This window comes from Pantherophis guttatus, chromosome 5 (genome assembly GCF_059756535.1).
Source record: "Pantherophis guttatus breed Tessera chromosome 5, ASM5975653v1, whole genome shotgun sequence".
Lineage (NCBI taxonomy): Eukaryota > Metazoa > Chordata > Lepidosauria > Squamata > Colubridae > Pantherophis > Pantherophis guttatus.
The window spans coordinates 80,366,696-80,394,069 of record NC_142067.1 but is presented as its reverse complement, the minus strand read 5'-3'; the positions used below and the strand labels follow the sequence as shown (position 1 = coordinate 80,394,069).

At 42.0% G+C, this 27,374-nt stretch overlaps 1 protein-coding gene across 8 annotated transcripts in view; it reads right to left on the bottom strand.

Moving 5' to 3' along the window:
• The window catches only part of ADGRG2 (adhesion G protein-coupled receptor G2), a 220,965-nt gene that overhangs the window by 41,070 nt on the left and 152,521 nt on the right, over window positions 1-27,374 (bottom strand). For 7 of the 8 annotated variants that reach the window (XM_087871373.1, XM_087871377.1, XM_087871374.1 and 4 more), the window contains 5 exons: window positions 9,969-10,008; window positions 9,442-9,476; window positions 9,212-9,309; window positions 6,287-6,353; window positions 4,818-5,269 (listed from right to left, as the gene is read on the bottom strand). In XM_087871373.1, the coding sequence (XP_087727499.1) occupies window positions 4,818-5,269; window positions 6,287-6,353; window positions 9,212-9,309; window positions 9,442-9,476; window positions 9,969-10,008 (692 nt within the window). The remainder of the gene's footprint in view (window positions 1-4,817; window positions 5,270-6,286; window positions 6,354-9,211; window positions 9,310-9,441; window positions 9,477-9,968; window positions 10,009-27,374) is intronic. The other variant, XM_087871379.1, reaches the window with a different exon arrangement.

Below are 27,374 nucleotides of genomic sequence, written 5' to 3'. Positions count from 1 at the left end.
CCAGAGGCCAGGCAGTCAATGAGGAGAACAGGAATGCCCGGGGTCGGGTCGTCCAATAAGTCAGGCAGAAGGCATCTGCTGAGGGCATCGGAATGTCCCAAGGTCTTTCCGGGCCGGTGAACAAGTTTATAGCAGTACGTCAACAAGAAGATGGCCCATCTCGGGGTCACCCAAACGGGGTGACAAGGCCACCGGCATAGGGCGGTCACCCGTCAAAAGTCCCAATAAAGGTGTGTGGTCCATAACCAATTCAAAATCCCTCCCAAACAAATATTTGTGAAACTGCTTGACCCCGGCCACCGCAGCCAGTGCTTCCCTATCCAGCTGGCTATAGTTTCTCTCCGCACTGGATAGCGTCCTGGAAAAGGACACTATCCAGTGGGCCTCGGTCCCATTAGGGAGACGGGGCCTCGGTCCCATGAGGGAGACGGTGGCTAAGCACAGCCCCCACACTGAAGGGAGAGGCATCACAAACCAGTACCAACGGCAGAGTGTCATTGTACTGGATTAAAAAACTGTCAGCAGAAAGGAGGCTTTTCACCGCTGCAAAAGCGGCAGCTTCGTTGTGCCCCCAGACCCAAAGGCTCTTCTTGGCCAGTAGCTTGTGGAGTGGTTCAGCAATGGTGGCTTTATTTTTTAAGAAGACGCTATAGAAATTGAGCAAGCCCAGGAAAGCTTGCAATTCAGTCTCGTTCCGTGGAGTTGGGGGCTTCCTGAATTGCCCTGACTTTGCTTTGGGTAGGATGTATGCCTTCCCCATTTATTCTGTACCCCAGAAACTCTACTTCAGGGACTCAGATCTAACATATGCTGCCCTTTACTTGGAGCCCTGCAGCCCTAATTTTGACAGCACCTCCCTCAGATGGGAATGAAGTTGCTGCTCATCACCAGCAGTAATTAACACATCGTCGAAGTATGGCACTACCCCAGGAATTTTCTGCAACAGCCTTTCCATCACACTCTGGAAAAGTCCCAGGGCAACGCTAACACCAAATTGTAAATAGTGACATTTGAATGCCCCCTGTGCGTTACAATGGTTTGGGCCTCAGCGGTAGCACCATCTACAGGCAGCTGCTGATACGCCTGTGTGAAGTCCAATTTTGCAAAAATTCTTCCGGGCCCCAGGGAATGCAAAAGGTGCAGAACTATGGGTACTGGGTACGCGCTCTACTGTAGTGCCTTGTTCAATGTGCACTTATAATCAGCGCAGATGCACACAGAACCATCACTTTTGACCAGTGTGACAATAGGGGTCTCCCACTTAGCATGGTCAACTGGCTCAAGTATGCCCTACCAGATAAGTTTAACTAGTTCCTTGTCTATCCTGGGTTTGAGGGCAAAAGGAACCCTCTGGGGCTTTAATCAAATTGGCGCTACCCTGAGGTCTAAACTAAATGAAATGGGAGTGCCCACATACTTGCCGAGTTCCGGGTTAAACATGTCTTGGAACTCCTGGATCAGGTCATCGGCCCATGAGCTGGCAATGGCATTGATGCCGGTCACTCCTAGTCCGAGGGACTCAAACCAGTCCAAACCTAGAGGTTTGGGAGGTCTCTACCAACAACTGTTAAGGACGGGTTACTCAGGAATTTGTTGAACTGGACCTTGAAGGTTCCGCAACCGATGACAGGGATCCGATTCCCCTGGTAGTTGCTGAGCCGCAAATGTTGGCGCTCTAGCTGTTTTTTCTGGATCCTTGGTACTGCAGCCTTCAACACCTGCCAGGAGATGATCATTACTGATGACCCTGTGTCAATTTCCATGTCACAGGGTGACCCTTCAATTTGCACAATAACATGTAATTTCTTCCTGCAGGGTGTGCTTGCCTGCCCTATTCTTGTTTGGTAGTTTGTTTCTGGTGCTCTCGCATTGACAGTTTCACGCTTTGGCTTCCACGTTTCCCACTTAGATAGTCTTGGGACCTCTGATTTAGGAACGTCTGAAGTGGCTTGGTGATTGATGGGCAGGTTTGCTCGGCAAACTCTCACCAAATGCCCCTTTTTATCACACCGGCGACAGATGGCATCCCTGTAATGGCAGGATGCTCTAGGGTGTTGATCCCCGCAGCTGGCACATGGTTGCCTTTTACTCTCTTGTTCTATGGGTCTCCTCCTTTCCATGTGATAGACCTCATTCTTGCTGCTTTTGGGTTCCTTGTCCTGATGACGGCTTTTATGTATTGTAGCTGTTGGTTTTGTTGCTGCCGTGGTGGTAGCAAGTTTCTGAAGGGACTCGGCTGCTCTGTTTGATGACTCAGTTGCCCTTGCTTCATCCAACGCGGCCTACAACGTCAGATTGGTCTTGGCCAAAAGTCTCTGCTGCAACTGGAAGTCTTTTACGCCACAAATTATTTGGTCAATTAAAATATTGTCCAAGTCTCTAAATTCACAGTGGGCAGCGGCTTTTCGTAGTGCAGCGATATATTGATTGATAGATTCTCCGTCCTGCTGCATTTGATGCCAGAATTCATAATGCCTCACTGTTTTAGATGGTGCAGGAGCGTAGTGGGTCTTTAGTGCATTTTTCAGCACTTGCCATGGTACAGATTGTACCAGAGTTGGTTTGGACAAGGATTCAGCGGTGTTGAATACGTCATGCCTGCAGTGGCTCAGGAACAGCGCTCTTTTCCAATTGTCCGACAACCCAAGAAAGTCATTCACTTCCATGAAGCACTCAAACCTCGTCATATAAGTGCCCCATTTCTCCTTCGCAGGGTCAAAGGGTGCAGGTGAGTGGAACGCAGACATGCTTGCACACAATTCCTTGTGTTAGAATTTGGCGCGCAAGATCGCCACTGTGTTCTGTCCCCGTCTCACACATGCACACCAGCAGTCGACCAAGAGTTAAAATAAACCAGCAGACAATAATTTCCCTTGATAACAGAATTGGCAGCAACCCAGTGGCTGCTTGCCAACAGTCTTTACTTACAAAGGGAGGTTTATCTCCTCCGACCGAAAACATCAAAGTCCACAAAAGCCAAAGAATAGTCAAGTCCAGTCCAAAAAATCAGTCCAAGCAGAGCATAAAACAAAGTTCCAAAAATGCAGAATGACTTGCTAGCTTTCCGTTTTATCCGTTACAAAGCCTGAATGGCCACCACACTCCCTTTTATCCCCTGTGGGATGTGGTCCAGTGACTCAGCTTAATCTCTGGCATGCCTCCTTCTCTGCTGCGTGTGCTTGTCTTTCCGACGCTGTCGGGGATCCAGCCAAGACTTATCTCCGTCGCTGTCTAACTGCAGCTGCTCGGAAGTGCCTGGCTCCTGGCCTATCTCTTCTCCTTCGAAGGACACCTGAGGCATTGCCAGAGAGGAGGGTCCTGGAGAGGGAGGCCTTGCCAACTCCTCTCCTTCACTTTCGGAGTCTTCTCCCTCCGATAAGATGGGCTCGGGGGTCAGAGTCACAACACTCTGTTTGCTTTTGCCGCCGGGCTGGATTGTCTCGTTGTCAGCTCTTTTTTGGTCTCAGTGCTTTTTCAGAATCCCACCTTCATCGCCAGTGTTAAGTAGGTAGATTGAAGAGACTGGAGACAGGCTTCAGACAACAGCTCTTTATTCAGCAACTATTTACAATCCAGCAGCGAACCTCTCTGACAGCCAGTCCTTTTATAGGGGGCTGTCACGAAACTCAGCTAATCATATTCAAGTATTCTTCCCACTCAAACAGCAGACCAGAGGGAAAACTTAAACTGTCAATATGTAACACCTGCAGTCTCTCGCTGCCGTGCAAACCCCAGCATGGACAACAGCAGCTGTGCCTTCTCCCTTCCAAAACATGCCGGGACAACACCAGCAGCAGGCAGAGGCAGCATTCCAATCAAAATTCTATGTGTGTATTTGTATGTGTGTGTGTGAGAGAGAGAGAGAGAGCACACTGCCACCAGCAGGTAACTCTCTGAGGTTGGATCGGATCTCTCTCTCTCGCATGCACACATGCACACACAGAAGGAAAGCATGAGCAACAGCAGTTGTGCCTTCTCCCTTCCAAAACATGCCGGGACAGCACCAGCAGCAGGCAAAGGCAGCGATCTGATCAAGAGCCCTTGCAAGGCCAGCAGCAGTAGGTGCAGAAGGGGGAGGGAGGAGCAGGCAATCTCAACGTGCTGCGGGCGGGGCTGGGAACACCTCCAGGGACAGAACGAGAGGCAGCTCCCAGCCCCACTCGCTGGCTCAGCTGATCCACGGGCCATGATTAAGGGGTCCAGTGGCCCCTTAATTGCAGTGCCTGGAGGTGTTTACAGGAAACACCCCCAGGCACCCAGAGAGACAAAATGAGAGGCAGCTCCCAGCCCTCACTGGCTCAGCTGACCCATGGGCTGCGATTAAGGAGGCAAGCAGCCATGAGGTGACCAGGGAAGGGAAGGGCTTCCTTTTGTGCTGACCACGCCCACCCCTTCGCTAGGTCTTATTTTCAGGGGAGGTCTTATTTTAGCGCATGTACTCAAAAGCCCAACTGGCCTTATTATCCGGAGAGGTCTTAGTTTCAGGGAAACATAGTAGTCTGTATATCAGTAAGAGTGGTTCATTCTTTGAAAATAACTTGGAAGAAGTGTTTCTGACCTTACACAAGCAGAGCATCTCCAGCATTCATTAAAACAACTTGGCATAAGCCTTAAAAAAAAGGTACCACTATCTAAAGTTTTTCAGGAAGCCTGAAAAAAACTTGGTCTGTTTTTCTAAATAGTAGAGAACTGTGGTTGTGTGAAATCAAAAGCACTTTCATTTCTGAAGCATGCACAACCCTAGTACTTTCACATACTCATCAAACTACATGCATATATCAGGGTCACAATGGAAGATTCATTTAAATCAATGTTACCTGTGCTTTTTTTACTTGGTCCTCCAATATCATTAGTGTAGATCATGGAAGAAGACGTGGACATGATGGCTGAAGAAATTGATGTTGAGTGCTGAGCATTAGATATTGTAGATGTTGTGGGATAAACGTCTGGAAAAGTACTAATAGGCTGGATAGAATGGTTTGCAAAATCTGAATTAATTGTTTCAACCAAGGTTGAAGGAACAAATATATTGGTTGACTTTGTAGGAAATCCAGAAGAAAGCTCAATTAAAGGATTACGAGTAACATTTATAGTAGAAATATTTATTGTTGCAGGCTCAGTGAAAGGAGGTGGCAAAACAGTTGTTGATTCAAAGGACAATTCAGAGGAAAAGTCTTCATGCTGCATTGTAAAAGAGGAAGGACCTACAGGTGAAACTGGAGAGTCAGGAGTACCATGACCACTACAGGCAACTGGTTCATGAATATCACTATAAGAAAAACAATATCAGCACTGATTTAGTTGCAGCTTATACTTTTAAAGGGATAAAGAAAAATCCAAATCTTTATCTGCCCCATCTCTTCAAAGACTAATGAATTTGATTATTATATTTGTATTTTATGCTTTTATTATTTTATTATTTTAACTATTTTTCATGAATACTGCACAGTATTATGGAGTTGGATAGCCTTCTAAAATTAATAATACTTTTATCATTTAAATAATCTAAAAGCCTATTTCTGCATGCCTTCAATAGCATTCTTTACTATATTTAATCATTAATTCTTATGTCAAGGGATTTGTTCAGTAAAAATATATACTAAAGGTTTTAGCTTTTCTATTGTCTCTTTTGAGTGGCATGTACAGGAAACAACAAAACTAGAACATTTCCTCACTGCGCAATCAATACCCAGATAAGCAGGGATAAACAATCAGGCAATAAACAATACCCTAATCAAAGAACTACCAATTCAGACAATCAGGTAAGCAGTAGCCAATAGCCTAATCAAGGAACTACCAAGGAGAAAACAACACTCCCACTAACAATGACAGAGCAAGCCACTTTATATAAACAGAGAGCAAACCCCACCCCTTTCTAGCCCTGAAAATGTTACCTAGTCCTGTAATGAAATGTCTGTATGCAAATAACAAAGTTCAGAGAAGCATCAAGCTCTCCACCATTCAGTCATCAGCTACATGTATTCTATTGGTATTGAAACTTGCAAAATATTCTGTCATCATACTAATTCCTCTCATATGCATTTTTAAAATTATGTTTAATATGCAATCAACTTTTAAATCCTTAATTTTATTTTAGAAAAGCAGTTCATTGGACTGTCTATTGGATAAGAAATTATCTCACCTTTATCCCATCATCAGTTTGTAAGACTTTATACTATGTTGTTTCCTAATTTTTCCCCCTCTCAGTGCTAAGAATTATGGTACACCAAATAAGAAGCATGACAAGTAAACTTCAAACTTTCTAAATTAAGCAGGCTACACTTACCACTGAAAACGGCGCAACTCTTGGGCATTTGGACAAGAAAAAGGCTGCATGGAACAGCAGCAAGATTCTGTAAACAATGAAGAATTATATGTACTTATATATTAATACTAGCTGGATACCCGTGCTTCGCTACAACACTATGTGATCGGGCTTGATAAATCAACACTTACAGGTTAAAAATTAATGAGTAGTTATTATTATTATTATTATTATTTATTAGATTTCTATACCGCCCTACTCCCGAAGGACTCAGGGCGGTGCACAGCCAAACAATAAAAACACATACAATACAAAATTTAAAAAATAGAATAAAATCAAATTAAATAATTTTGGCCCCGACAAATTTAAAACCCCAAACTTTTAAAACCAATTTAAAATTGAATATATAAATACTAAAAAATATTTAAAATTTTAAAAATCTTTTATAAAAGAGGGGGAAAATTAGGCCAGGCCGGCCTGGTGAAATAGTAAGGTCTTTAAGGCGCGGCGGAAGGTGCGCAGATCCGGGATCCTCCGTATCTCTGGGGGGAGCTCGTTCCAGATAGTAGGTGCCCCCACAGAGAAGGCTCTCCCCCTGGGGGCCGCCAGTCGGCATTGTTTGGCTGACGGCACCCGGAGGAGCCCCTCTCTATGGGAGCGTACCGGCCGGTGGGAGGCTATTGGTGGTAGTAGGCGGTCCCGCAAGTACCCGGGTCCTAAGCCATGGAGCGCTTTAAAGGTGGTAACCAAAACCTTGAAGCGCACCCGGAAGACCACCGGGAGCCAGTGCAGCTCGCGCAGGAGAGGTGTTACATGGGAACGCCATGTCGCTCCCATTACCACCCACGCGGCCGCACTCTGCGCCAGTTGGAGCCTCCGGGTGCTCCTCAAGGGGAGCCCCATGTAGAGAGCGTTGCAATAGTCCAGGCGGGAGGTGACAAGGGCATGAGTGACCGTGCGTAAAGAGTCCCGATCCAGAAAGGGACGCAACTGGCGAATCAGGCGAACCTGATGAAAAATCCTCCCGGTCACGGCCGTCAAGTGCTCTTCTAAAGACAGCCGTGAGTCCAGGAGGACGCCCAAGTTGCGAGCCCTCTCCGTGGGGGCCAATGATTCACCCCCAATAGTCAGTGATGGCGTCAACTGACTATATCGGGACGTCGGAAACCACAGCCACTCAGTCTTGGATGGGTTGAGCCTGAGCCTGTTCCTCCCCATCCAGATCCGTACGGCCTCCAGGCACCGGGACATCACTTCAAGGGCATCGTTGGGGTGATCCGGGGTGGAGATGTACAGCTGGGTGTCGTCAGCGTACTGATGGTACTCCACCCCGAAACCACGGATGATCTCGCCCAGCGGCTTCACATAAATGTTGAACAGGAGAGGCGAGAGGACCGACCCTTGTGGCACCCCACATATGAGGGGCCTCGGGGTCGACCTCTGTCCCCCTGTCAACACAGACTGCGACCGGTCAGAGAGAAAGGAGGAGAACCACCGCAACACAGTGCCTCCCACCCCCAACTCTTCCAACCGGTGCAGCATGATACCATGGTCGATGGTATCAAAAGCCGCTGAGAGATCTAACAGGACCAGGACAGAGGAGCAGAGGACAGAGTTATAGGATAAGGGAAGCTTCTGTGGGGAAGGCTGTAGGAGAGGCCTCTCCCCTTCTCTCGCTCAGCCTTCCCCACAGAACCCTATCCTATCCTATCCTCTTCCTCAGCCTTGCCCCACAAAAACATCTCCTATCCTATTCCTTTCTTTCCCTCAGCCTTGCCCCACAGAAGCCTCCCATCCTATCCCCTTCTCTCCCTCAGCCTTGCCCCACAGAAGCCTCCCCTATCCTATCCCCGGTTGCTGGTGTGAAAGTAAAACTGAAAGTGAAACTCCTCTGCTTGTGTTTTGCATTCAGAACAGAATTCTTTTCACTAATGCTCTGATGGTCATTTTGAAAAATCCTTTCTTAGTGAGCATTAGAAGCCAAGAGGAACATACATGGCAAATTTCAAGTTTGTAAGCTTTACGGTTCTGGAGATTTCGTGATTACAGCATGAGTGGTTTTTGCTTTTATATGTATAAATTAATAAGTATATTGTTGTAAAGGCTATTAAATCCTTTGATGGACTAACTTCTGTTTGTCCTATAAACTATTAGTCTTACATAGGATCATTATGCAATCACCATTTCATGGAACTTCAAAGTGAAATTCCTCATTTAGAACTAGTTAGCTGTAATATCTAATAACTACTGATAAGATTAGCCTTCACTGTACATTAGCTTGTGATATCTTCAGTATGCAATTAACATCACTGTTATTTACTGTGTCCACTGTTACATCAGTACTCATAATAAAGTTAGTCTTCACAGATGAATCAAATGATGTTGCCATCATGTAGCGATCCAATCCACATGTATAATGAACAGGTTTGCAAGAGGAAAGCCTCAGCAGTCAATGGGCTGTCTTCCATTTCACTCAGGGCTCTTATACCTTATGTGTAATGCAGTACACACCAAGACCTTTATCCTGTTGTCCTCTGTGCTGAACCTGCTGGAATTTTCAGAGTACGACATTCAAATGGACAATGGGGTTATTTCTGTTTCCAGGGGAGTTCAAAACTCTTCCAAAACTCCTTCAAACAGCTGGGTAACTTTGCCCGCAGGTGCTGTGCTTTGCTGAACTATTCACACAGAACTACTAAACAGCACCACAAATATCTGTACAATTTGACATACAAGGAAACAATGGCTTTTGTATTTTAAAATGATATTCATAACTAAAAGAACTCAAAAATTATGTCATAGAATATGCAATCTTGAAATAAAAATCCTGCCTTGGGAGACTTCTGGTAGCTTTTTTCATCCTTAGTTTCAAAGATTGGGATAGATAAAACAAGCATATTGTTACCAAGTAGCTCTACAGCAAAATTCTACTCATAATTTTCTTACCGATTAGATTCAGTTCTGTTTTTTCTTCTAACTCTGATACTATGTTGCTTATATTCATTTCTTTCTCCAGTTCTATTATAAAAATACAGTTGACTACACTGCAAAGACAAGAAAAAAAGCTTAGGAGTTTTTAAAGCATAGAAATTATTAGTATACTGCTTCTGATTAAAAGTTTCAGTATTCTTAATACAAATAATGCAATAATATTTGAGAAATATAATAATACAAACCTCTGGTTTATTTCATTACACTGCATGAGAGATGACTATAAAAGAACAAATACAATGAAAATAAATTATTTGACCCCACTGAGATAGGCATTCTGTACAGGTAGTCCTCAACTTACAACAGTTCATTTAGTGACCATTCAAAGGTACATCATCACTGAAAAAAGTGATTTATGAATGTTTTTCACACAACCATTGCAGCATCCCTGTGGTCACATGGTCAAATACTTGGCAACTGACTCATATTTATGACGGTGGCAGTATCCCAGGATCATGTGATCACCTTTTGTGACCTAACAAGCAAAGTCAATGGGGAAGTCAGATTCACTTAACAACCATGTTACTAACTTAACAACTACAGTGATTCACTTAACTCTGGCAAGAAAGGTCATAAAGGTGATAAGTTCACTTAACAACTGACTTGCAACAGAAATTTTGGAGTCAATTGTGATTGTAACTTGAGAACCTGTAATAAAAAAGATATTTATATCTATACATATAATTATAGTATTATGTTATAGATTACTTACCTGACTTAGCCGTTGAAGTGTTTTATTGAAATCTGAAATACTAAAAGACAAGGTTACAAGTTTCATTTTCACTAGGAAACAGAGCAGAAGCCAAGTTCCACCAATTGCTCTGAACATGCAGTTATCAAGCTTCGAAGTGGATTCAAACTGCTTTCATTTTCACTGCCTCACAGCTTGCCAACTGACTAGGGGGAAGGGAGGAAGAGATTGGAATGTGCATTCCAGACGATAACAAGAAACGGTCTCATGAGAACCAAAGACATTACAACTGTGTTCACCAGATCTTTCCACAACAAGACCTGGACACCTCATTGGATAACGTGACCTAGACTCAAATATTTTTATGCTTGTAGAACACCTCTATATTTAAAGTATCGCAAATTACTCTCTTAAAATAAAGTAGAATAAATAGATTTGGAACAAGAAAGTAGATCAGTAGACGGAGAAAAAAGGAGTGGAAACAAATCAATAACTGTAATTAATACATGGTATTGTGGAAACATTTTTTTAAAACGTTAAACATAATGAGCATGACAACAATGGTCACGAAAATAGGAAAAAAAACATCTTTGACGATGGCATCTCCATCGGGACAGCGCTCAGTGGAAAGTATACTGGGCGGTGAGAAATCAGGTTCTTCATTGAACCTACAAAGTGTGCAGTCAATGCTGATGATGATTCAAGAAACAATGATGAAGACGCAAGAAACAATCACGAGAAACCATGAAGAAATAAAGATGAAATGGGAGAGGTGAAAGGAGACATCCGCAAATTAGACGATAAAATTGATCCAATACAGGAGACGATAGCTAGAAACGAACAGAAGATAAAGACAGTGGAAGCTAGAACAGAACAAACGGAGAAGAAATTGGAGGAGAAAGAAGCTAAATTGATGATGGTAAATAGAAATCTGGAGGAGGCTGTAGTACTTTTGGAATTGGAGAAATCAGCATTTTTCCTAAGATTCCAAAATATAGTGGAAAGCAAAGAGGAAGATCTTCCAAAACTGATGGCAGAACTACTAGCTGATCCAATTGCAGAAAAATGTACAAGAAATGCAAAACGATATAGATGAAGCATACAAGATTCATACCAATTACGCCCATCGCCACAAACTGCCTAGGGAAGTCCATATAAGATTTACAAGAAAAACAATTAGAGACGAGGTTTACAGTAAGACAAGAGATGAACCATTAATCTATAAGGGAAAAGAAATTCTAACTTTGAAGCAAGTACCAAGAAGAGTAAGGGAACAAAGATGGAGTTATCACTTTTTATCTTCACAACTATTTAAATACAAAGTACTATTCAGATGGCTCATACCGGAGGGTATGTTAATTACGTGGCAAGACAAGAAATTCCAAATAGACACCTTGGACAAGGCACAAGAGTTCTACGACCATTATATAACCAGAGAAGAAGAACAAGATAGTAAGGAGGAAATAGAAAATAAAAGTCAAGAAGATCAGGTATCAGAAAATATCCGAACAAGACATAAGAGAATGGATGGAAATGGAGTGTTATGAAAGGGAAGGAGCCAGGACAAGAGCACAAAGGGAGATAAGAGCTAAGAAAGGAACAAAATCTACCGACAAACAGTAAGATGGAAGAAGGAATTCAGATGATATCACTTAACATCAACGGTATGAACTCTCCGGCCAAATGAAAACTAACACTGATAAATCTTCAAAGACAAAATATGGCTATTATTTGTTTGCAGGAGGTCCATATTAAGAAAAAATACAGCAGTATTCTAGAATCCTCTAAATTAGGAAAATTTCATCTGGCATTGGCATCCAAAAAGAAAAGAGGAATAGCAGTGTACATAAAATAATGGTTAAACCCGAAACAAATTTATGTGGATGAAGATGGAAGAATTTTAGTAATAGAAATAACAACAACCCAAAAACGAATGCTCTTAACGGTAATATACACACAAAACACAAACCAGAAGAAATTTTATCACAAACTACATCAGAAAATAATAGAGTTAGAATGGGATAATTTATGCGTAATGGGTGCTTTCAACGCAGTGGTGGACAACAAGAGAGACTATATTAGCAAAAAAAAAAAAAAAAACAAGAAGAAAAGAAGACAATTACCAAATACATTCTCAGAAATGATGCAAGAGCTAAATCTCAGAGATGTATGGAGAGAAAAATCCAAAGAAGAAACAATATACTTTTTTCTCTAATCCACACAACTCTTGGTTGAGAATTGATATGGCATGGATAAATCCGGAACTGATTAGTGAAATTGAAGAAATAGAGATACTACCAAATACATGGGCTGATCACAATCTATTGACAATAAAATGGAAGCGATAAAAGAAAAAAACGAGATGGATGTTAAATCAGAGGATACTAAAAGAGAAAACATTTGTGCAAATGATGAAAAAAGAGTTTGGATTTTTCTTTACAGAAAACCGGAAAGAACAAACAACATTACAAAATTTATGGGATACAACAAAAGCGCATATTTGAGGTTTAACAATAGCCTATACATCGAGAAGACATAAGGAAAAGAAAAACCAACAAAAGATGTTTCAGGAAAAAGTTAAAGAATTGGGATGTGTATTGCAAAAAGAACCACAGAATAATAAAATCAAAGAAGAATGAGACTTAGTGAAGCACAAACTTAATTTAGCACTACAAGAAGAAATGATACGTAACCTTAAAACAATAAAACAAAACTTTTTTAAGTAAGCGAACAAACCAGGGAGATGGCTATCACATAAACTTAAGAAGGAGAGAACGAAAAAATTAATACAACAATTACAGGATGAGGACGGAAATCTCCATTACCAATCAGAGGGGGAAAAGTATTATTCAAATTTTTTTTAATAAATTATATAGTCAGGAAGATATTTCAGAAGAAAACATCAAGCAATACTTAGAAATGAGGGATTTACCAAAAATACTGGCGGAAGCTAGGAAAATGCTAAATGATAGATAACTCTAATGGAGATGAATAAAACACCAGGACCAGATGGGAGAGATATACAAAAAATTTCAGGAGCCATTGGAGGGGATAATGCTAGAATTGTATAAGGAAGTGTTAGAGCGAGCTAAATTACCAAATTCATAGACTGAGGCATTTATAACGCTAATACCCAAAGAAGATACCAATACAAAACAGATTAAAAATTATAGACCAATTTCATTGCTAAATGCTGATTATAAAATAATTGCTACGATTATAGCGGAAAGATTTAAAAAAATATTGAATGAAATTATCCACCCTGACCAAAATGGATTCCTCCCTAAAAGACAATTAAGAAATAACACAAGAAAGGTCATGAACATATTAGCAGATTATGAAGCTCACCCTGAAAAACAGATCGTGTTAATTTTTGTGGACGCACAAAAAGCCTTTGATAAGTTAAATTGGAAATTCCTCATTACCCAATTAATTAGTATGAACTTTGGGGAAAAATTTGTAGGGATGATTAAGGTGATATATTCTGATCAAATTGCTAAAACAATAGTAAATGGGGACCTAACAGAGAAAATTAGTTTAAATAAAGGGGTTAAACAGGGATGTCCACTATCCCCTCTACTTTTTATCCTATTATTAGAAGTGTTGCTAACACAGATTAGACAGAAACAGGAAATAAAAGGATTAAGCATTAAAAAAGAAGAATATAAAACACAAATGTTTGCAGATGACTTGGTCTTTTTTATAGAAGAACCGTTAGAAACAGGAACTGTATTAATACAGGAAACAGAGGATTTTGGCAAAGTAGCAGGATTAAAAATAAAAAAAAATAAAAAAAAACCAAAGATATTAACAAAATCTTACACATAATCAAAATGAGAAATTGGAAGGGAAATTGGGAATTCAAATAGTAAAGAAAGTAAAATATCTCGGAATTTGGTTGACAGCGAAATGTTCTTCAATAAAAGAGAACAATTAAACAAAATGATTACAACAAATACAAAAGGATTTGGAAAATTGGGTGAAACTACAGTTATCATTAATCAGAAGAATTGCGACAATAAAGATGAATATTTTACCTAAAATACTATTTTTATTTCAAACGGTACCAATAAAACCTGGGAAAAACTTTTTTGTAGAATTAAATAAAACAATCTTAAAATTTATTTGGTTAGGGAAGCAGGCTTGAATAAAGTTTAAACTCTTACCAGACAGTAGAAGTAAGGGAGGTTTTCGACTTCCAGATTGGGAACTTTACCAAGTGGCAGGTGTAACATAGCTCAAGGAATTGATAACTCTTAAAAATAAGAGGATATTAACAAAAGAAGGCCATGATTTACAGCTTGGTTGGCATGCGTTCATCTGGGAGGGGAAAAATAAATCTCATACATATTTCCAGAGACATCAGATAAGAGACACATTACTAGACATTTGGGGAAAAATAAAGAGAAATCACTATACAAAAATTCCGAAGTGGTTATCAACCATAGAAGCCATGATATACCCCAACGTCTTAGACTGGAATAATGTGGTTACATATAATGAGTATTGGATGGACAAGGATTATTAAAATCTAATCAAGAATTAAAATCTCAAGGACTAGAAATAGATTGGTGGCCATATTTACAGATTCAAACAAGATATAAAAAATATTTACAAAATTATGGCTTCCAAAGAGAATAACAAGAATTATTATTAGGGACAAAGGAGAAAATGATAATCAAAACTTATAATTGTCTTTTAAAATTTAAAATGGAGGAGGAAACAGTAAAAGAAACTATGATAACTTGGGCCAAACATTTCGGATACAATATTGATTTGGAACATTGGGAAAAAATATTGGAGAAAAACTATAAATTAACGATGTCGGCATCATACAAGGAAAACATCTATAAAATGTTTTATCGTTGGCATTTACCACTGGCAAGGCTGGCCAAAATGTACTCCAATAGATCACCAAACTGTTGGAGATGCAACTACAACCAAGGGACATTTTATCACATGTGATGGACCTGCCCGAAAGCCCAGAAATATTGGATGTAAATCAAAAAAAGATTAGAAGAAATTACAGAACAAAAAATTGAGATGAAGCCAGAGCTGTTCTTATTGGGTTTTATAAAAGGAAGTATAAGTAAAAAGTTTCAATATACTGTATTATAGTCCACATTACAATAGCAGCAAGAATTATATTTGCCCAGAATTGGAAACAAGAAAACATGCCATCAAACGCAATGATAATAAAAAAGATGCTCGATTGCGCAGAAATGGATAAATTAACTATGGAGTTAAAAGACAGAGAGGAAACAGAGTATCATGAAAGTTGGAATATGTGGTATCACTGGCTAGAAACTAGAAGTAAAATCACTGCATAAAGACTATATAGAAAGTGGGTTAAATAGAAAATTGTATATATGTATGATTATGATAAAACATGTTAAAGGGTAAAAGGAATATGTGTATATACAGTAAAATATCAAACTGATGTTAAAGAAGAACAAATGTAGAATATAGTAAAAGATATTATGTATTTAAAGATGTACATAAATGTATAGAATAATAGGCCATAAATTGGAAATATGAAATTTGAATCGATACTGATAATTAAAAGCTGTAAAAATGGAAATGCATTTTTAAAACTAAAAAAGATTGAATAAAGACATAAAAAAAAAAGAAAAACACCTTGCCTATTTATTGCATTTTATAGTCAGCAAGTTTGGTGCATTTAAACTGGTGACTAAACAGTCATGACACATTATCTTTTCATTCCAGACTTTCCCAATTAGCTTTAGCCACACTCTTCCATTCCCCCATCTGCATGTCAACACAATCTACAAGATATATGAGTCTTGAAATAAAAAAATATGCATGCTTTGTTCTATAAAATATAATGAAAAAAAAATATTTATATTTATTGGAGATTGTGACCGCCATTCATTTGGCATTCTCCTCTTGCTGTTGTTAGTTGCGAAGTCGTGTCCGACCCATGGTGACCCCATGGACAATGTTCCTGCAGGCCTTCCTTTCTCTACCATCCTCTGGAGTCCATTTAAGCTCACACCGACTGCTTCAGTGACTCCATCCAGCCACCTCATTCTCTGTCATCCCCTTCTTCTTTTGCCCTCAATCTTTCCCAGCATTAGGCTCTTCTCCAGTGAGTCCTTCCTTCTCATTAGGTAGCCAAAGTATTTGAGTTTCATCTTCAGGATCTGGCCTTCTAAAGAGCAGTCAAGGTTGATCTCCTCTAGGGTTGACCAGTTTGATAGCCTTGCAGTCGCAGGAGTCTTCTCCAGCACCATAGTTCAAAGGCCTCAATTCTTTGGCGCTCAGCCTTTCTTTTGGTCCAACTTTCACAGCCATACATTGCAACTGGGAAAACCATAGCCTTGACTATACGCGCTTTTGTTGGCAGGGTAATGTCTCTGCTTTTTAGTATGCTGTCTAGATTTGCCAGAATTTTCCTCCCCAGGAGCAAGTGTCTTTTAATTTCTTGGCTGCAGTCCCCATCTGCGGTGATCTGGCAGCCCAGGAAAATAAAATCTGTCACAACCTCCATTTCTACCCCATCTTTTTGCCAGGAATTGAGAGGGCTGGATGCCATTATCTTAGTTTTCTTAATGTTGAGTTTCAAGCCAACTTTTGCATTCTCCTCCTTCACCCGCATCAAGAGGCTCTTTAGTTCTTCTTCACTTTCTGCCATTAGAGTGGTCAATTTTTCCCTTCTATTCTATATTATACCCCTTCCCATTGTCATCTATTTTTATATCCATCCTCACATTGGTTAATTATGTAATATTACAGTTGTTTAATACAAATTCAACATTTTAATATAAATCAATTAGTTATATAACTATCTTTTTTGTATATTAATCAATATGAATATGAATATTCCAATTATTTCCATGCAATCCAATTTCTTACAAATCAATTAATTATATTTACCAATAATAATAAACCAAATAATTTTCCCCACATATTCCTCCAAACCACAACTTAACCATTTCTGCTTTCAACACAATATACAATTAATAGTATCTCAATTATTACAATTCCCTAGTTAAATAGAGCTTTCCCCTTATGTTACTCATTTTCACATCTTAAACTCTCCCAATAACCCAAATAGTTTTGCCCATATAATCCTCCAAATCACAACTTAATCATTTCTACTTTCATCACAATATATAATTAAAAATATTTCAATCTTTACAATTTCCCTAATTAAATTTAAAAATGTCCTAGCTGTTATCCAAGCTACAACTTAATCCTTTTTACTTTCACCACCATATACCATTAAAGGTATTTCAATTGTTACAGTTTATACTTATTCATATTTCTAAAATAAATAAATAGATAAATAAATAAAAACTTATCATTGTCTAGATTTCAAAAATACGAAGACAAATATTCCAATTATTATTCATTTTTACAATCATGATTTCCCATTTATTTCTTACTACTACTCATATTTCAATTCTAAATATGTATAATATCTTTCTCTTTCATTTCTTTTTCTTTTTCTCCCTTCCCATTTTTGCCTTTTTCTTTCTCCTTTTTTTCTTTTGTGTTTTAAAATCTTGAACTCTCCTCTTTTGTCCTAAATTTCCCATTGTTTGCACCTACCTTTTTTGTTGAGGAAAAAGAAGAAAAAGAAATCTGCCTCTGCCTAATTTTCCAACCTTGCAGCAAACAGCAAACAGCCAACAACCTGCTTTACTTTCAGTTTCATTTTTAGCTTGATTAGCATAAGGAGAAAAAAAATCTGCTCCAGCAATTTAGCTCTCTGCAGCAAGCAGCAGAGTCCTGCGCAAAACAGCTGAGAGCAAATCAACTGAAAGTCGGGAGGCCGATCTAATCAATGGACTAATTAGCCTATGCTGAAGCTGAAAGGAGTTGTTTTTTCTTGCTGTTTGCTTGCAAGGAGGTAACTGCTGTGAGGCACAAGCCAAAGGTGGGGGCCACCCTCCTTGCCACTTAACGTCCCCCTACTGCCCCCTTTTGCCTCTAGCGCCCCCTGCCGTCCCCCTTGCCTCTTACCGCCCCCCTAAGGCATCCCACTGCCCCTTAGGGGGCGGTACCACCCACTTTGGGAACCACTGATATACATCAACATATTTGCTTCTACATTCACAATTAATAATATTAATACAGTTCCCTTAGATCTACTAATATATACCTTATTTCCCTTCCTCCTTTCCATTATACTTCCCCTTTTAACCATTTTCTCTTGGTCTCTCCAAAATTCCACTTCTTAATAGTTTTCTCCTTTCATCCCGTTCTCTTAACTTTTTCTTTCTTTTTTTTAAAATATTTATTGTATCTTTTCTCCTGAATCCTTTTTGAGTCTATTACTTGAATAATTCTCCCCAAGTTTTTTCCTAATCTTTTTCCATTTCCTTCTCTTCCCTTTGATTTATTCTTTTTGGGGGGATATTTCCCCCATCCACTCTTTTTTTTTTTTTGCCACTGTGAATCCCAGTGTAATCATCTAACTTTTTACATTCAATTCCTTTCCGTTCAGTATTATTTTCTTGCTTCTCATTTATATTCTTGTTCCTGTTTTGTATGTTCTAGAAAAATTTGACTTTTTGTTGCACTTTAATGGTTCACACGTTTTTAAGCATCTCAATTAATTCCTCACACATCCAAGTCTCCATATTGTCAATTTAGAAAATTATTAATATTTTAACTTATATTTTATTAAGATTTTAAAGTCCATGTACAGGATTTGATAGAGCGCTTCCTATTTTGACCACTTGTTGTCTGTTTGACAGGAAGGCAGCTATCCATTTATGTAGGAGTCCAGAAATGCCATTGGATTTTCATTTTAGAAGTAATTTGTTATGTACCACTGAATCAAAAGCTTTATAGAAGTCTATATAACTGCGTCTATTGCTTTGCCCTGATTGAGATATGTAGTCCATATGTTTTTGCAATGTAGTAGTTGTAGATTACAGGATAATTTTTTTCTGAAACCAAATTGTTTGTTAGAAAGTAGGTTATTTGTCTCTAGGTGTAGGGTAATAGATTGGTTAATGATTGACTCCATGACTTTGCAGGTGACGCAACATAAAGAGATTGGTCTGTAATTTTCAACTAGCCTAGGGTCTCCGTTTTGAAGATAGGGATGACCCTGGCTTGTGACCATTGGTAGGGCAAGGTGCTGGTACTGAAAGATTGTTCAAAAATTATGCTTAGAGGTTCTGCAATTGCAGTGGAAAGCTTTTTTAAGAAGTATGCACATAGTCCATCAGGTCCAATAGATAGAGATAGTTTTAGATTGCGTAGTGCCTTTTCAACATTGTCTTCTGTAAAATCAATATGTATAAGATCACTGTAATCATTGTAATTGTCTGTAGTATGACTGGGAAATATTGGGTATGTGTTGTTGCTGTTTACAAAGACTGAACCGAAGAACGTATTAAAGAGATTGGCTTTAACGGTTTTGTCAATACAATCTTAATTGTTTGGTCCTTTTAGGGGTGGGATGGATCTCGAGTTTTTAAGTTTGTTGTTTACAAAATTATAGAAGGCACAGGTGAATTTTGTGCATAGAAGGTTTTCTTCTTGCTTGATGTGATAATTGGTGCATTCAATCTTTATTTGTGGGCATAAGTTTTTATAGTGGTTTTTGAAGTTAGCTACGTAGTTTGTTTTGTTTTTTCGCCAAAGAGATTTTTTTCTGGATTGTAATTTCTTTATTGTTATTGGTAGTTTATTTTTTCTGGTTTTTTCTGGTGGGGTTAGGGTGGTATGTAAAGTTTAATGATTCTTTTGAGTTCACGCAAGAAAATGTTGTAATGGTTGTCAGCAGTATTACAGCCAGAGAATAGATTTTGCCAATCAAGATATGAGAGTTCATTGTCTATGAGATCATAATTGGCTTTTTTAAAGATACACTTGGGTGTACCTTTCTCTTTCTCCCTTGCCTTTCACTTCCCTTCTTTCTTCAGCTATTTGCAAAGCTTCCTCAGACAGCCGTTTTGCTTTCTTGCATTTCTTTTTCTTTGGGACGTTTTAGTTGCTATCTCTTGTACAATGTTGTGAACTTCCGTCCATAGTTCTTCAGGCACTCTGTCTATCAGATTTAATTCCTTAAATCTATTTGTCGCCTCTACTGTATATTCATCAGGGATATGATTTAGTTCATACCTGACTGGCCTAGTGCTTTTCCCTACTTTCTTCAATTTGAACCTAAATTTTGCAACGAGAAGCTCATGATCTGAGCCACAGTCAGCTCCTGGTCTTGTTTTTACTGACTATATAGAGCTTCTCCATCTTCCCCAAAATGACAGAATGATCTCAGTTCGAATCCAAGGCAAACCATTCAATATCACATATCATTTGCGGATTGTATCCCAGTATTGCTTTTCCTACTCTTTTATTGACTATGAAGGCTACTCCATTTCTTCTTGGTCGCATTGGTGGATGATCTCTGGAGGGCTTGGGACAGAGGTTGTTCCTCTGTTCTGGTCCTATTAGATCTCTCAGCGGCTTTTGATCGACCATGGTATCATGCTGCAACGGTTGAGGGGGTTAAGAAAAGGAGGCACCGTGTTGCGGTGGTTCTCCTTCCTCTCCGACCGCTCGCAGTTTGTGTTGGCAGGGGGGCAGAGGTCGACCTTGAGGTGCCTCACTTGGGGGGTCCTGCAAGGGTCGGTCCTCTCGCCCCTTCTGTTCAACATTTAAGTGAAGCCGCTGGGTGAGATCATCCGTGGTTTTGGGGTGAGGGTACATCAGTACGCTGTTGACATTCAGCTGTACATCTTCACCCCAGACCACCCCAATGATGCCCTTGACGTGATGTCCCGCTGCCTGGAGGCCATACGGGTCTGGATGGGGAGAAATAGGCTCAGACTCAACCCTTCCAAGACCGAGTGGCTGTGGCTACCAGCGTCCCGGTATAGTCAGCTTATGCCATTGCTGTCTATAGGGGGTGAATCTCTACCCCCCACAGAGAGGGCTTGCAATCTGGGCGTCCTCCTGGATGCATGGCTGTCTTTAGAAGAGCATATGATGGCCGTGGCCAGGGGGACTTTCTATCAGGTTCGCCTGATTCGCCAGTTGTGTCCCTTTCTGGACCGGGACACCTTGCGCACAGTCACTCACGCCCTTGTTATCTCCCGGCTGGACTACTGTAATGCTCTCTACATGGGGCTCCCCTTGAAGAGCACTCGGAGGCTCCAACTGGTCCAGAATGCGGCTGTGTGGGTAATTATGGGTGCAACTCGTTGCGCCCATGTAACACCTCTCCTGCGCGAGCTGCAGTGTCTCCCAGTGGTCTTCCGGGTGCAATTCAAGGTGTTGGTTACCACTTTTAAAGCACTCCATGGCTCAGGACCTGAGTACTTACGAGACCGCCTTCTGCCACCAATAGCCTCCCACCGACCAGTTCGCTCCCACAGAGAGGGACTCCTCAGGGTGCCGTCGGCCAAATTATGTCGGCTGGCGACACCCAGGGGGAGAGCCTTCTCTGTGGGAGCCCCTGCCCTTTGGAATGAACTGTCCCCAGACATACGCAAGATCTCTGACCTCCGAGTTTTCCGCTGTGCTCTTAAGACTCTGCTCTTCCGACAGGCAGGGCTAGCTTCATAATTGAGTTTTAAATTCGGAATTCTTAAATTTTTTGGGGTTTTTTAGATAATTTTGGCCTTAAATGTAATACTTTTAAGAATTTTTAAAATTTAAATTATGATATTTGTATTGTGTTTTACCTGGCTGTACACCGCCCTGAGTCCCTTGGGAGAGGGGCGGTATATAAATAAAATTATCCTTATCTTTATCCTTATCCTTCTGAGGGATTCTTGCCCACAGTAGTATACCTGATGGTCATCTGAATTAAATTCACCCATTCCTGTCCATTTTAGTTAGCTGATTCCTAAGATGTCGATGTTCAGTCTTGTCATCTCATTTTTGACCACGTCCAGCTTGCCTTGATTAATGGATCTTACATTCCAGGTTTCTATGGAGAATAGATCTTTACAGCATTGGACTTTCCTTTCCCCACCAGATGCATCCACAGCTGAACATCCTTTCGGTTTTGGCCCAGTCGCTTCTCTCTTTCTGGCGCTACTAATACTAGCCCTCTGCTCTTCCCCAGTAGCATATTGGACACCTTCCGACCTGAGGGGCTCATCTTCCGGCGTCATATCTTTTTTTCCTTTTGGTACTGTCCATGGGGTTTTCATAGCAAAGATACTGGACTGGGTTGCCATTTCCTTCTCCAGTGAATCAAGACTCAGCCGCCCTGAGTGTTTGGAGAGAGGCGGCATACAAATTGAATAAATAAATAAATAAATAAATAAATAAATAAATAAATAAATAAATAAATAAATAATAAATGTTTTGTCAGAGCTCTCTGCTATGACCTGTCTGTCTTGGGTGGCCCAGCACAGCATAACTCATAGCTTCATTGAGCTATGCAAGCCCTTTCACCATGACAAGGCAGTAATCCATGAAGGGGCATTCTATAGTACTGTAGCCTAAAGCATCTGATAAACTGATTAAATGCTGAGATGCATCAATAGATAGAAATCAGTTTTCATTTTCTTAAGAAGTCTCTGTCAGATCCACCATCTTTGGCTTGGCGCCTTGCTGGCATTCTGCCATCAAAGCAATAGGGAAGGGAGGAGGAACACAGGGAATAAATCTGTATGGTTCTATAATGGGAATTAGGGAGGTGGGGACAATTGAAGAAGAGCAGAGCAATTTGGAATCTGGTTCATGCCAACTCTTGAAGGCTTGGCCTGAGTGTGGAATTTCACCAGCCTAAACACCTCAGAGTTTCCCAAAAAATCTTGGCAATGTCGCATTGGCTAAAGATGGACTGGTCATGAGGGGAGGGCTGGAGAATACTTCTGTATTGTTGCACAGGAAACTTTAGATTCTGTCTGATTTTACTGCAGCCAGCATATCTTAATAAAAGTACCTTTCACTTCAACCAAAATGAAGTCGAGAGTTTTTATTTTCTAGAGGTCAGACCAGTGGTGAAATCCCCTAGGAAATCCATCCGCCCACCCACCAGGACATCATTACATCTCAGTTTTTTACCATCTGTGCATGCGCAGAAGAGGCATGTGCATGTTCCCGAACCAGTAGCAAAGGTAAATGGATTTCACCGCTGGATCAGACTGGGGCAGATCTGACAGTCTCTTTCTTAAACAGTCATTTGTTGTTGGATAATTCTTGCTTAGGCAAAGCAACAATTTTCCCAGTGAATCTACCTTTCAAGTATCTCCATTTTCTACGAAGTGAAAGATAGGAGTCAGAAAGAAGAGAAATGGACAAGATGCTAGTAAGAAGAACAAGAGGAATGATCAGGTTCTGAGTATCCAAAATCTGGAGACAAAGATCATCTCATTTCCAACTATAATGAACTCCGAACCTGTGCTGAAACTCAAAAACCCATATAAGAAAATAATCAGTAGCTACTTTCATTACTTTAGTACAAATTTATTTGACAGTTTCTGTGTGTAGTTATTGCCTTCCCTCATTTTATGCTATATTTCATTTTTCCAATAAATTCCATTTTAAATGTAGAAATTTTGATTGTTTTAATATGGGAATTTCTTATTACAGTAAAACATGTGCCCCATGGTTGATGCATCATTTGTTGGGTTCTATAATTCTATGCTAGGGGCAATTAAATCCAGATATCATTTTGCTTAGTTTGCTTAGTGCTGGGCTAAAGGCATAAATCCAAGTAGAAAAGCTAGAGAGGCTAAGAGGCAACAGGAGGTTTAGTCTAACCAGTGGTACCTTACTGGAATTATCTGTCAGGGAGATTTTAAATTACTGCCCCTCCTGGTTTGAAAAAAGGGAATGTGTTTATAGACAAAGGGGATCACTAGAAAAAACTAATATGTAATGTAAATGGTTATTTAACTATCCTTACATCTTTCACTTATGAGTGGGGATATTTGCATATTTAGAAATGAAAACCAAAGCATCTAATTTCTATTGTGGATACTGTATGACAAATGACTCCAACTTTGGCTGATAAGAGTAGAAGAAATTGTTCCTTAAGTATTACTTGAAATCTCTTACATTGCTCCATCCCTAAACCAGGCAAGTATGCTAGTTTCAACGTGAATTCCATTAAACAATTTATTTTTTATTACAAACTTGTAAGAAAAGATAAAATATCTTTACTTGAAGTCCAGGATTCTATACCATTGTTTAAAATTAAGATAAGGTTTTAAAAATAATTATTTTATGAAGAATTAATTTATCATTGAATTGAGGTGAGCAGAGAGGCAAATGCACCGGTGGAGAACAAGGAGGCAAGCCGGTGAGCGAGTGGGGCCAGCTGTGGAGGAGGAAGGAAAATCATCTCTGGGGCAGAGAGGCGAGCTGACTGATGGCAAAGCAATGGCCAGCAGACAACAAAAAGGGGAGCTGGTGAGAGAGAGGAGCAGGGAGGAGGAGGAGAACCAGCTGTAGAGAGAAGACAAGAGGCGAGCTTACTGTAGGCCATCCAGGCGGTCCTGTCTGCTGGGAGAAACAGCACACCGGTGCGACGGACCCGCAAACGGGAGCCATGTGGCTGAGGAGCAAAGAGCAGCAGCAACAGAAAGGAGAGCCAGCAGCAAGGAGCAGCACAGCAAAGCAGATCCTGAGAGCAATGTAGAGAGGAGCATAGAAAGTGACGGTAGAGCATCGGTGGAACCAGAGGCTGTCAGTGGTGGTGGAGCATTTCAACACTGGATCAGCGAACCAGTAACTGAGAATGGCAACAGAGCAGTGCAGCAGACCAACAGATTGGGGGGGGGAGAGGGGGGGAATGCCATGAATAGAGAAAAGCAGGGAGAGTTGAATACCCAATAGAAAAAAACTCTTTTGCGCATGCCCCAAGATGGCGACGCCCGTCTAGATTGCGTCTAGAGATGGGCGGCTCGTGGAGTGGCAGGGGTCTTCTGGGGCTGCCATGAACATCGGCAACCCCGTTTCCAGTTTGAGGACTCTCTCCCCAGCCTGATGAGGGCTTTTTCGCCCTCCGGAACCTCGTGGCTGGGGAGAAGTGAGCGGAAGACGGCGCGGGTGTAAGAACGCTGAGGCTGAATGCTGACAGCCCGGCTGCATTGGCTCCGCCGTTTTTCTCCCTGTTTGACCGAGGCGGCGGCTGCTAGAGCGGTGGCGGCGCCGGCGGCGGTGGTGATGCCCAGCGAGCTCCCCCCTGACCCTGGATGCCCCTGGGGGTTTCTTTTGGATGTTCCGGGGGCGCTGGGGAACGCTGGGAGCTCGGGTGTGGCCAGCGCCAAGGACGACGCTGTGGTAATGGAGGCTGCTGCGTGGCAACCAGGTCGAGGGCGGTGGTGCTGGAGAGCTGGAGAGTTGTTGGCGTTGGAGGAGAGGAGAGGAACATCAAGCCTCGACATTGAAATGGGGGAGTTGAACCCCATTGTGCTCAGGGGTTGAAGGATACATGGCTGACGTTAAGGGTTTGTGTGGAAAGACCTGGGGTTGGAGAGGCTGGTGGACGGCTCAAGTATTGGGTCGCTATGGATGGCCTCCCCCCCCTCCCTTTTTAGGCCCTGTTATCGGCCTATCGGCCAATGTGGACTTTCTTCCCCAGAGCTTGGGACCTGGCTCTGTCTTTCGTCCTGTCTCCTGGCTGTATGGAGGACAAGGCAGTTACGGGAGGATGGATGGAGCCAGCTCCAGACTACGTTCGCCGCGGACGGGACTCATCTTTTCAGGGCCAGGAACGCCAAACCACCGTGAGAGGGTGGTTTTGGACTTTTTCTGACTTTTTCCATCTTGCCTGATTAGGATGGCCAACCACTGTGAGAGGGTGGTTGGATAGTTCCCCCCAGCTGGACTGAACGTGAGGACTCCTACCCATTACCGTGAGAGGGTAATGGTGACTCTTCCGATTATCTTAGTCTTGCTTCCTGGACATTTGAAACCATCATTATAGACCCCTAGGCCATGTCTAGGCCAAACTTGTATTATCACTGTAGTGTTAAAATGTATTCTAGGGCAAAGCTTCTTGTGCTGCGAGATTCCCCCCTCTCGCAGGCCTGGCCCTCTATGTTATCGAGGGCCCACCTTAATGACGGATCTTGGGACCCCGAGAGGTGGCATGTCGCAAAAAGGGGATTGAGGGGTTTTTTAAAGACTTTTTTAATTAGACTTTTAAGGGGTTCTGAGGGTGGGGGAGGTTATGTGGGTTTGGGGGAAAACCCACGGGGGTTGGAGACCAGTCCGGCTGCTATTAATGGTGCCGTAGGGGGTACGGACTCTGGGGGAAAGGGGACTGTTAGAATGCCCTCTAGTGAGGGCTTCTCTATTAACACGCTGAGTGGGAGGGGCAGGTATGGCGGGAGCAGGGAGCCATATCATGTGGTGGGGGCACGTGCTCGCTATCTCCGAGCGATTGCGTGCCCCGGTCCCCTTAGCTCTTCCCATTCCCCAGGCTGCTTAGAGTCTCAGCGCCCGAGTCTCCGGCTGATGTTATGTAATGCCAGGTCCATAGTAAATAAAGCCCCCCTCATTTGTAATCTTATTCAGGAGGGGGGAGCGGACCTAGCAGGTATCACGGAGACCTGGTTGGGCCATGAGGGGGGAGTTCCCCTCGTGGAGATGTGCCCATCAGGCTTCCGTGCATTTCATCAGCCGAGAGCTCAGGGCAGGGGCGGGGGGGTGGTGGCGGTCATTTTAAAAGAAGGTCTTGATCCGAGGGAGACCCCTGTACCTCAGATAGCCGGATGTGAGTCCCTTTTTGTGAAGTGTGGTCGTGGGGTGCAGATGGGTCTGTTGATCACGTACCTGGCTCCCTGCCACGTGGCAACGACCCTGCCCGAACTCCTCAATGTTATAGCCGAGGTGGCGGCTGATACCCCCAGACTTGTGGTCATGGGGGATTTCAACCTGCCATCCATCGGTGAGACATCTGAGGTAGCTCGGGAGTTCATGGCTTCCATGACGGCCATGGACCTGACCCAAGTAATTCACGGCCCTACTCATATGGGGGGACACACTCTGGACTTAGTTTTTATCTCTGGTCAGTTGTTGAGTGGCCTTGATATAGGGGATGTAGATATTGAACCCTTGTCATGGTCTGACCACTCACTCCTTCGACTTGACTTTCTGACCGCCGTACCCCGTCGCAGGGAGGCAGAACCGACCAGGTGGTTCCACCCCAGGCGCCTGATGGACCCTGATAGGTTCCAGATGGAGCTTGGGCCATTTCCTGAGACTCTAGCTCATGACTCGGCTGAAGACCTGGTGGCCGCCTGGGATAGGGCGGCTGCCGGGGCTTTGGACCGGGTCGTGCCTTTGCGGCCTCTGACCTGGCACCGAACTCACTTAGCTCCTTGGTTTTCCGAGGAGCTGAGGGTGATGAAGCGCCGGAAAAGACGCCTAGAGAGCGGTTGGAGGGCTAGTCGTTCCGAGTCTGACTTGACACTGGTAAGGTCTCATATTAAGACCTACCTAGTGGCGATAAAAGCGGCGAAATCTAGCTATTTTGCC